We start from the raw sequence: 12,223 nt of genomic DNA on the forward strand, positions 1-12,223 counted from the left end.
CAGCAGGAACAGACACACTACCAGGCACAACAACTGCACTATCTCAAAAGTACAGAACGTGAAGGCTTAAATAAGAAAAGTGTTACTATTTCTGTGCCTGCAGACTGAGAAGATCAAGAACAAGATCAAAGATGGTCTTCTAAGTGAAAAGTAGATAGCAATTATCCTTGCATCTTTCTGTTAGGTGGAGGCTTGCTTACTTGCACAATTCAAAAGCAAGTACCTCAGAAGTATCCAAGTTCCCTTTTACAACCAGAGAACAAACTGCAGCACACAAGCTGAATGCTACAGCTCATATTCTGGATGTGTAGGTATCGTCCATCAATATGTATACCTATACCTTCAGGCAAGTGAGGTAACTTCAGGCAAGTGAGGGGAGGGAAGGGGAGAAAGTGTTTTAAGAGCATTTAATTAAAAGGCAGAAATTTCCAGTTTTGTTTCGGTTTTTGTTTATTTGTTTGTTTTCAGTTAAAGAAGAGCAATGCATGTTGCATGAGGAGTCTGTCACCTGTCATACACTCTGAGTGTGAAGCTTTCCTATTCCCTCTTCCTCCACACTAATGGTACAAAATACTACTCCATTTGCCCAAAGTACTTTCCATGGAATTTGGAAATATCTACTTTTTTCTTTTAATAACTAGAAATTCAGCCATCAAAATGAATTAAAATGCACTTTCTTTGCCTAATAAGTAGAACCAGTTCTGCTCAAATGGCTTGATAAGCATGATGAAACGGTATGGCTCACTGGATGCAGTGTTATATTCATATTTAATAACACAGTGGAGGATGCAACTGCATCAGATTCATGGGTCAAAGAAGTCCCACTGGTAGACTACAAAACTGGAGCAAGAGAAGCGCAAGCACTGGTGGGTGGGTAGACAAAACCCACATAATTCCAATCTTTAAACCATAAGAAAACCCAGAGTTATTCAACAATAATTGTTATTTAATCTTAGTATAAAATTATGCACCTATTGTCTCCTGTACTTAGGTGCACGTTCCAGCCAAGAAAATAGAAAAGAAATAAACATGAGACAACTAGGCATCAAATTTGTAGAAATACAAATGAATTTTTGTACCCAGAAGAGTAAGCCAGCGTTGGAGGGCAAGTTAAGACAGCTAAAGCTTAGGCCCTCTATGTAAGTAGGGAATTTCACAAGAGGTTTTTTTTAATCATAGCTGAGTTTTGTCACTTCAGACAGACTGTGCTGTTCTTCATAGAAGGAAACAGACTCAGAAAAATCTGCTTAATAATTTATGCCATTTAGGAAGATGAAACTGTATTGTGGATACATTATATAAAAATATAAATATAAAAACATAAAAATTGTAAAAATGCTATTCATAACATATCCCTAAGCATAAGGCAAAAGCACAGTCTGAGAATGAATGTTCTCTGTATTTCAAATATAGTTGTGGCTCTGTACAGTTAAACATTCTTTTCAAGGCAAAAAACATAACATCTTCTGAGTGCAGAGAGAATCAAGGGTACAAAATGTATCAAAGAAATCTAAAACATTTAACATGTTCTTTTCAAATAAGGCATTTTAATATTTTATCCCTAAAGTCAAATTTGTCTTTGAACAAATAGTATCTGTAGACTCAAAACCAAGTTTATTTCTAGAATCAACACATAGATGCATTTAATTTTCAAATATAAGTACCATAATATAAAATATTCCCACCTGTGAGAAGTGTTTCCCACAAATGTTACATTCAAAAGGTTTCTCACCTAAAAGGAGAAGAAACAGAACATAGAACGTCCAATAGTTGCAATAAAATACAAATGTTTTAAATTGGTACGCTTCCTTTTAAAACATGTAACACAAGAGTAAAAATATCCCCAAAAGGACACTTACCCATATACTTAAGGGGAAATTCAAGAGGGAAGTACAGCATTTACCATTAAGCTTGTAAGGTAGACTTGCTCAGGAACGGAATTTCTTTCAAAACAACTAGGTAGAAGAGTTTTGATATGAATAGGAGTGTTTTGTGATTTCTAAAAAATACTTTTTTTTCAAATGAAAAGGGTACTATACCTCTAGGAGGAACAGAACAGACAAGGTCCTACAGCAACAACAAAAGCTATGGGAAGTGCACCAGTTTTTCCACTTGTACATACAACGGCCCACTCTTAAAAAGAACAAGGAATGCAGAGAAACTAATTTGGATGGATTCTGTTCAATGTGTACCATACATCTCTGATCAGCACGTAGCCATTCCAGGACATATATATTTGCCTTCAAATTCTCTTCCTATATAACAGTATCTGGTAATTAACCCAAGTAACTTGCTCCAAAATTCTGAATTTATACATATAAAACTGGTATTCTTGAATCTCTAAAACCATATGAGCAGCTTTAGTAAAAAACTAGTGCAGCCCACTTTAGCTTTTCAAAATAACTTGACTCTCAATCTGGAATGTGACTACACAATACCTCAATTCTCTAGCTGTCAATTTGAGATAAATTATCTTTTTCTAATCGCTTTTTCTCCTCTACAGTATTTCATGAAGGTGGGGTTTTTTTGCCTGCATAGTTCTTGGTTTCCTAGTTTTTACACTGTTCATAAAAATCTCTGCATCTTATAGAATTTTTAAAACAATAATAATAATGCTCAAATACCACTGAATTCAATGACAGTCAGACTTCTAATGATATTTTAATGAGTCTAACTGTACTTTAAAAGGACATATATAATCTGGCCCACAAGTACAGGGAAGCAAAAGAATTCATGTAAATCCTTGTGATTGTGATGCAGATATTTCCAGAAGAAGAAAAAGAGATTTTACACTGTGTTTCATCTTGGTGCTAATTCAAAATCTGTCTGAAGATCTTAATTTACTTTTTTAATTTTGATTTTCGTGTTATTACAGAACACCTCTTGGCTATGTGCAGCCTTCTCTTCCAGCAAGTATTCTCTACACCAGTATTCTTCCTCCACCCTTGGAAGTTTTACGAGCAACATCTACAATATCCAGGTGCTGAGGTTCCATTTTCCTTCCCTGCTGCCCAATACAGGTGGTGTGCTTTCAGCATATTTCAGGACCAAGGACTAAATGCAATCCTCTTAGATTTTAAAGAAGGAAACACACACAGTTATGTGACTTTACAGATAGCAATCTTGCAGTTATTCTGACAACTTGAGCCTAAATCTACTTTTTCTACTTAATGAAGAATGGAAATCTTATGGCAGTTTCAAGAAAGCTTTTGTTCAACTAAAGATAAAAATTAGAAACCAATAACTCAGCTATAAGGAACACTGAGGCTTGATTTCATTACCGCTCTAAATTTGCAAAATACTAAAAATTCTGATACTGACAACACAAATATAAATGAAACCAACAGGGAGCCAGATCTGTGGCAACTGGGAAGGCTTCTGACAACCGTAAAAGCAACAAGGTAAATTGAAACAGAGGATAAAACCCAGTAGTAGCAATTTCTGCAGAAATTACCTACACCAAAAAAAAGTTACTGTTGACACAAAGGCTATTATCTGAACAGAAATCCACCCTAAAATAAGTATGGGGAAGGGAGGGAATTGGAGGCTCAAATTTCTCAAAACTATTGTTGTAGGCAGCATGCAGCCTCATTATAACTGTACCGAAGTACGAAGAGTTGGAGGTTTTTTCCCTCACGGTAAAGATAAAACAAAAAAGTTCTGTTTGAAAAGAAATGTCAAATTAGTTTTTGGAGAACAATTCTGCACCTGAATGAAACTCCAAACCACATATCAAGGCATATCAAGTAACTTATTCCAAGAACGAATTCTAGCAGAAATACTGAACTACGCAGTGTTGTAGCATCCCTCAGGTAAAGTGAGGCTAAGTGCTTCCTAGAGCATATTAGTAAGAGCGCAGCTAGCAAGCTTAAGATGATTCTTCTCTACCTATCACTGGTAAGACCACATCTGGAGCCTTACAAAGAGAAGGCAAACAGGAAATCTTACTGCTGTCTTCACGTAATGGGAAGACAGATGCAACCGAGTTGTTCTTGAAGGTACAGAGTGATAGGACAAGAGGTGACAGACACAAGTTAGATCTTGAAAAATTCCAATTAGATGTAAGAAAAGAATCTTTTACCCCATGAGGGTGGTCAAACACTGAAACTGGTTGCCTGGAAATGTGGAATCTCTGCGCTTGGAGGTATCCAAAATTTGACTACCCAAGGTCATGAGCAAAACAGTCCAATCTAGTTTGACCTGCCTTGAGCAGAGGATTGGACTAGATGACCTCCAGAGGTCCATTCTAATCAAAATTATTCTATGATTCCATGACTATCATTAAATTCCAAACCAAAAACCTTATCCAAACCCACTAATCTTCTCAAAGATCACAGCTGGATCAACAGCAATAGAGAAAATTGATCCCACACAGTAGTGGGATCGAAACAGTGGTGTGTCAGCTCCAGAGAAGAAAGGCATGAAGGCAGAAGTGGGGTTCCTGAAGAGATCACAAAGGTGTGGAGCAGGACCCACTAAGGCATGGAATGCTGGCAGCTTGCTCAAGCAAAGCTCAGAATGAAAAGACTGAGGATTACATGACAGTGTAACTCTGCTCCTGTTGTTTTCCATCCTGCCAAGAGTTCTTTCCACAGGGTTGGGTTTGGGGGTCTTTTTGAGATATTTCCTGAAAATATTTAAAAAAAACCAAACCAAAACAAACAAAACACTGGACATTCCTGGATAGGTAAGGATAGTATAAGAAAGGTGTGTTTGCTTCCTTTTTTTCAGACAGGTCAATCTAATAAAAAAACAAATTATAACATTCAGCAAAGAAAAAAATCAATCTTAAAATCAATGCAATAAGCTCTATTTAGAGATTCCTTTAAATATCTGCTAGCAATACAATTAAAAACAGCTAGACAACCCCATACACTGACTTGTGTTGAACACAGTATGCCTGTCCTTCACATAGACAACTCATCAAAGCAACCACGTTAACCTGTAAATTCTTTAGCAGTTCCTAGTGTTCAGGGACAGAGAACTTCAGCTGTGCTTTTTTTTGACAACCAGGCCACCACAGCACTTATGCCGAAAGAATTGTCATTTGTGGGTTAAAAACTGGCTTGCCATTGTGAAAGGTCCATTTTAGTGACTCGTTTCTTTCATCTCTTCAGCAAAACCAGATTTGGAGGACTTTCAGTAAGCACTGTAATACTTAGATCCTTGCTAACCCTTTTGTTCTATTCTAAAATTGATTAGCTAACAATTTGCTATGCTTTCTGAAGTGGCAAATGAATGGAAATGGCTTTTAGCATACATTTACATTACTTAACTACCAGCATACCCAGTATTAATGATACAGGTGTGCCTTGTACCTTCAGCTACAGACCCTTCCTATATTAACATCCTAATCACTATCCACTGCAATTTTCCAAGTACACTTTTTGCACTAGTTGGATATTTGAAAACAAATTAACATGACCCAAAAATAACAGGCGAGCAAACAGGCATATCTAGTCATAATCTTGCCTCAGTTTTTCCACCCTTTGATGTGCTTATTATTTGTTAAATTATGCTCTTAAACTTTGTCAGTTTATCACATCTATAGAAGAATGTTAATGCCATACTAAGTAGCATTCAAGTCTGGATTTTTTTCAAAGCTACTGGAAGAACAGCATATGAAAAGCAGCATGGAATTCCTGAATCCAATGTATACTGAGACTAGCAGAGAAGGACAGTGACAACAACAAAATCAAGTCTAGGATCACTTTTCTTACACAACATATAAAGCTAGTTCGTATCTGGCAGCATTGTGGAATGTGAAACAACACCTACCAGAGCTTAAGTGGAGCAGAAGCATGTGTAAATACACAGACCTCATATAAGAACAAAGAAATTAATTGCAACATACATAAATAACCTTGCAAAGCTACTGCAACCTTTTTCCTCTTTTCCCATTTCCTACACTTGTAAGCATTTGCTGGCCATGCTGTGTCTGAAGAAAAAAAATGTTTGTACAACACGTATATCAGGGGCTATAGTCTCTTTCTTCTATAAAGCTTAGTACCCAGTCCACTACCCTGACCTTTAAGTTACAATACACTAGAAAAGGTAAACTAAACGTTGACCATCATGTTCAAATGGTTTAGCAGACTCGGAAACATACAATAATTCAGTCTATCACTCGGGCAACACATCTTAAAAAACCAAGCAGTTTTATAGGCACCAGAACTCACAAAATCCAGATTCCTCCCAGTAATTAAGATGCCTAAGGAAGCGCACATTCTAACAGGTTTCTCACAGTTGGGGACCCTCTTTCACAAAGATTCTCCAGCACAAACTCACATGTTATTTACTTCAGAGTCTCTCCCTCAGTTGGGACTTCTCTATATGCTCTATCTTCTACCTGATCACTTATTTTCCTGGAATTTCTAAGATATGAAAATATACCTCATTATATCCGGTAACAGATTAAAAAAAAATACAAGGCAAATAGAAGAACTAGGTAAGAGATATATGCAACTCTTTCACAGGAGACCAAAGTAAGAATAATAATAGTATTAGTAGTGTGAACATACAGAAGTAGTCAAAGATACCAAGTGAAAACTTCAGGAAGCTAATGCACAATATTCAGGTTCTGGAAAGATTCTTCTACTAATAACATGGAAAAATTCTTAATACTAAGGATCAGTTAACAAAATAAATTAGCATCTGTTAAGAGGGATTCATATTTACTGTCAAAGTACTGACACATGTATGTTCATTTGCAAAGTGATGTTTATTTGACATTGAGAGAGATGCATTTGTATATTTAAAATAGCGAAAAAGAACAGCAAAAAATATTAAAAAGCTTAATCGGGAATAATGTAATCTCAAGGACTCAAAATCACTGGTTTTACTTGACTAGCTAAAGTAATTCTTAAAAACCCTTTTAAAAAAACATAGCTATAGTTGTAGAAATATAATAGAACATGCTGGTGAAATTGAACAAATTAGTTAATTCAAAGTTAGACTGGGTCTTGTTTCTCTCTAGAATATAAAGATACTGAGAAATAAATCTACACTAGGTTTAAAAATAACATTACCTGTGAGCTTTTAAAACAAAGTAATTCAAAATTCTCATTCACTCTGCAGCCTACTTGTCCGCAAGAGCATTACTCTTTAGGTAAATGCAATGAAAGTTGTTCACACTAGGAAAAAAGTATAAATTAATTATAGAGCATATTTCTACAGGTTATAAAGAAATGACCACGAAGCCCTTATCACTTGTGTCTTACAATGAATATACGATCAGAGAGAACTGAGGGCATCTAAAACACTTGTAGTATCGTCTTCTATCCATTTACACTTTTCATTGTTATCCAACTCAGACTTCTGAGCCATCTGACAAACTAACTAGAAATGCCTCTTTTAAAGGTAAGACAAAAATAAAACTTTCATTGAAATATCACACAACATTCTTTGAAAAAGAACCCTAAAAAACAATATGAAGGAGAAATCTTTAATACAACTAAAACACTCAGCTAAACTCAGTCTTACAGTCTTTATTCCTGTATGATTATTCATTAAAAAAAAAAAAGCAAAAACCACAACCTGTTGAAAGTAGACCCTTAACCAGCATCTCTGAATCAAGAGATACTGCAAGACGTTCTCTTTAATTGAAATATTTGGTCTGCAGACCAAATTATTGGTAACTGTACCTGTATGAGACCTTTTATGAAGCTCCAAATTGCTTGGATGTTTGAAAGCCTTCCCACATAATTCACAAGTATATTGCCTCTGTGACTGAAGAGCGTGTGATTGCCCTTCTTGTTCCAAAGGACCTTGAGATCTTTCAATTTCAACAGTTTGTTCAAAATTCTCGGAATTCACTAAATCTTCAGCTTCTTTTTCTTCAGTAACTCTGACATTTGTCATGTCCATGGTACTTTCATTCACAGATTCAATTACTCCTGTTATTCTACTGTCATCTCTTTTAGGCTCAGGCAGCTGCTCTGCAGACTTCTGAGATCTTAGAAAATTTAATTTTTTGAGGTGTATTGCCTTTTTCAGCCGCATCTGTTTGGTGGGCTGCATAAGCGTGCTTTCTGCATCTTGGTCTGGAGCAGTTTCATTCAAGGACTGAACCAGAAAGTTTGATGGTAAATGATCAGAGGTTTCCAGAATACACTCAGAGTGATTGACAGTACAAGAATTAGTCTCTACTGTGGTTATTTCTGTAGACGTGTTGTAAGAAAAGGATTGTTCTACTCTCTCATGATTAGAGCAAGCATTTTGCTTATAGAACTGTTTACTGTAAAAGTTGCGTAGTTTATAATAGTAATTCGGTTGTTTAAATGGAAGTTCTGTGCAGTTGCCATCTAAGGAGTCCTGTGGTTGCTTCTGTACATCACCTGAGGGTGCACGAAGATTAACAGACTGCGATGCATGGGAATGGTGGTCAGCCAAGACTTTATTAGCTTGTGTGTCAGTTGAGCCTTCGTGCAATAGGTTTGCTCCGTAACTGTCATTAGCACAGCTAGTATCTGCAGTCAAAGTATTCTGCAGCGAAAATACGCTATTACAAGGCATGCTGGCTGTTTGCTCTACAGCTGTAGAAGATTTTAAAAAGGTGTGGCAAATGTTCAGCACATTTTGTACTTGGAGACACTGTGCAATATCCAACATAGCTTGTACATTGTCCTGGCTAAGATCCAGGTGAGAGGTGTACATGAAATCCAAGATCTGGCCTATCCCACCTACATTTTTAATGTCCAAGTGAAAAACATCATTCTTCTGGCCTGAAGAATTCTGGAAAAGGGTCCTGATAAAATAAGGCAAATATTCAAATACAAACACAAATAATTCACCAACACTTTTATAAAAAATATACATACACCTCAAAAAGACTGCCTGGTAGGAAACAACAATTTACACTATATGGTTATCTAGACTGCTGTGTTTTTGCAGATGAACGTCTCAAAACCGCTCAACTACTTGTCATATATTAGTCCTACACTAGTACACTTAAAGTATAAATGAAAGCAAATGATCCTTTATATAACTGTAATTTTCTATTTATTAATGTTTTGAAATCACACCCTATACTTGTGGTTTCCTATCCAATGTTCTTTACATATGAGGTGCAGTGGTGTATTTATTTGCAAAAAGTTGGTTGACTCAGAATGGTGTTTCTACTTCCACCATGGCAAATAAATAGGTCATGAGAAATTTTCTAGTAAAAAGGAGAAGAAAGACCTCAAAGTCAGCTAAACTATTCTCTTCTGTCAACAGAGATTGTCCATCAAACACTGAAGTTCTTACGACTAGTTCTTTCTCTGCAAGTAGATGAGAGGATGGCATTATTTTCAATCTATTCTCATATCCAAAAGCCCCTATTTTTTTAGCTGGTACTGGATGAGAACCAAGTAAAAGAATAATGAAGAGTACAGGCACATGAGCCTAAAACAGCAGTCCAACCAATACCCACTGAACTGCCATTGAATCCTTACAGTGCCTGAATTCACACGACTTCTTACTATCTGTTGTAAAGTATTCTTAGTGTTAGAGCTGTAGTTCTTCACATCCATAACCAGTCCCAGATTAAGCAGGTTCATACTCTGCTTCAGTCAGGAACTTCACACCCTTCCATTAAAACCCCCAGTCTCTAACCTGATGCTCTCACAGTAAATGATGATATATAAATGGGGCCAGGTCACTCCTGTGTGGCTATCTTCCTACACTAGGAAATGCCCTGAACTTGATGATTCCTCTCCGTGGATTAACTCTCGCATTAGGTTTTGTTTAAAGGTGGGTATAACATCAATGAGCTCTGAATCTCAAATGAATGAGTCTAAGCTTAAACTTTAGGAATGCAGAGTTTCAGATGGATCTCCATACCTAAGGTGTCCTATCCTCATACTTACATGCTGCTCTGAAGCCAGTGCCCACATCCAAATTCTTTTGTAAATCCAGGCCACACTATCTACGTTAAAACCAGAACTATAATGAACAGATCTGGGTTGAGAGTCTAAATGAATTAGTCACTTATATCATATTGAATTTTAATAAAAGTTGAGCACTTATTTCTTTTTAACTACTTCAAAAATTCAATCTTTGAGCATCATTTCACTTCACCATCAGGATTACAACACCAGAAGATAAAACGGAAAAACAACCTCTCATCTTTTTTTGCTGGTCATAACATAAAAATAATTTTCTTACATAAGAATTGGTAGTCAAGCTTTAGAGAAGTTTCAAGAAACAAGGTCTAAAAACTGCCAGATCTAACAGCTTACTCATAACTGACGTAAAACACTAAGTTGGGAGATCCATCATCCCCCAAAATTTGGAGTATCAAGGAGGGCTATACAGTGGGGAAAAAACAAGAGATGTGGCTTCACGGCCACCTGTATACTTTAAAACACAGATGTTGTCTCTGAAAATCTGTTCTAAATAGAGATTCGATAATAACTTATATTGTCCAATTTTATTTTGAATATATAATTGACAAAACAATTCACATTATCTGGAAATGGATAATGGCTCTGTTCACGTACTCTACTATGCTCTTGTAAACAGTTATCTTTTCATACTAAAATTCTGAATGCAGGCCCGTGCCAGAATCCATTATATGAGGCACCGTGAGCAAGTAAGGATCAAGAAAATGTCAAACTCAAATAGTGCAGTAGTTAGCTATGTATATCTAGAAAATAAATTATGATGGCCACAGTGTTTAATTAGATTAAATACCTCAATCAGATTTATCCCTGCACAAACAATTTAACTTTTCCCCTTACACTCCAACAGTTGTTTAGTCTGCGACAACCAGAAAAAAATACCCTTCCCAGAGCAAACCTCACCAACACCATTTAGTTCACTTTTTAATAGCAGAATTTTCCATCACATACCTGAAATATTGACTGAAAGCAGCTAATACATTTTTGTGTGCTTTGAAGCAGACACCTTTTACCACCAGCATGCAGTCACAGAGAAGACCCTGAATGCGCTGTTCATGTAGCTGCTGGAGAAGATGACAACTATGGCTAGCAACAGTGTCCATGCTAGAAAGTCACTTAAATTACCTACAATGAAATAAAATGCTAAGATGAATTTTAAACATTAAATTGCAAAATTGAGTTTAGAATATGAAGAACATTTTCACAATTTGTTTCAGCTCCCAAAGGAAACAGGCCCCAGTTTACACCTGCAATGTGAGCTCTAATGGCATTTTTCTGATTAAAGATGAGTCACAGTATTGCTCACCAGTAGAAATACAGCAATATACACAGGACATACTGAATCTAATGAAGTTTTGCTTACAACAAAGAGCTGAACTCTATAACCACTAAAAAAGCGCAATTTAGACATCAACAAGAATTAGATTCTAAGCAAAAATGTATGACACCTACAAAACCAATAGCATTTGTAGAGGAAAACCTCATTTTTTTTCACCCTCTAAACTGAAAAGGGAGAACACTGTAGTAGCATTATTTATGCCATATTTATTGCTGTTGTAGCTAAGCATATTTCTCACGTGGATCTGATTCATCAGACAAGTTAGCATGATAATTTTATTTAATATAATGCAAAGTCTCTTCAAAAATCACTTCTTTGAACAGGCTGAAGGGAAAACAAGTAACATTCCCACACAAGATGCTTACATTCAATTCTATACTTCCGTTTTTTTGGAAGAAAGATGAAACTCTTCCCCTGCACACTTGTAAATATGAAAGAAAAAATCCAACTATTCGGGCAATTAGAACTTCTACTCTTCCAACTACTGAATGAAGCAGAAAAGCCACCTTGGACTAAACACGAGAAGAAAGTGGTTGCCCCTGTTCTCAAGTCGCACGAGCAGTAAAGGCTCCACATTTTACTTTATGCTGTTACTTGGTGGCTCGCTGCCTCCTGTTGTATTAAGGCGGGCTATTATACTGTACTTTTCCTACTTATTCTTATCACGTCTTTTAAAAGGCTTTAAAATTAAAAAACCCACGTTTGCCAGAGAACTGCTTTCTTTGCCTACGTCTCCCACCGCAGCATCTTGCAAGTGCTCTAGCAGCCTGCGAATTCAGAGCCCCTCAGCGCTCGGGTGCCTGTCTCCCAAGGGAGGAGGCTGCTCCCGAGCAAGGGGAGCCCCAGCAACACAGTCGCTTCTTCAAATGCCATTTCCAGTTCCCCTCAGCCTCGGCTCGCCGAAGCTCAGGCTCAAGGTGCAGCCTGGAGAGGGGCACGGGGACAGGGTTCGCCTCAGGTGAGAGGAGCGGGCACCGAGGGGAGGGGGGGCTCTGCCCCGGGA

General features: G+C 37.0%; 1 protein-coding gene across 4 annotated transcripts in view; it reads right to left on the reverse strand.

Annotated features, from left to right (window-relative positions):
- Positions 1–12,217, reverse strand: part of ZBTB49 (zinc finger and BTB domain containing 49) — an 18,870-nt gene extending 6,653 nt beyond the window's left edge. For 3 of the 4 annotated variants that reach the window (XM_009635505.2, XM_035891090.1, XM_035891088.1), the window contains exons 1-4: positions 11,921–12,217; positions 10,833–11,006; positions 7,644–8,746; positions 1,686–1,732 (exon numbers count right to left, since the gene is read on the reverse strand). In XM_009635505.2, the coding sequence (XP_009633800.1) occupies positions 1,686–1,732; positions 7,644–8,746; positions 10,833–10,984 (1,302 nt within the window). In that variant the 5' untranslated portion in view covers positions 10,985–11,006; positions 11,921–12,217. Of the gene's footprint in view, positions 1–1,685; positions 1,733–7,643; positions 8,747–10,832; positions 11,007–11,585; positions 11,882–11,920 lie in introns of those variants that run through there. The other variant, XM_035891089.1, reaches the window with a different exon arrangement.
- Positions 12,218–12,223: the final 6 nt, after the last annotated feature.

The sequence above is a fragment of the Egretta garzetta genome, unplaced genomic scaffold (genome assembly GCF_000687185.1).
Source record: "Egretta garzetta isolate BGI_Z169 unplaced genomic scaffold, ASM68718v1 scaffold193, whole genome shotgun sequence".
Taxonomy (NCBI): Eukaryota; Metazoa; Chordata; class Aves; order Pelecaniformes; family Ardeidae; genus Egretta; species Egretta garzetta.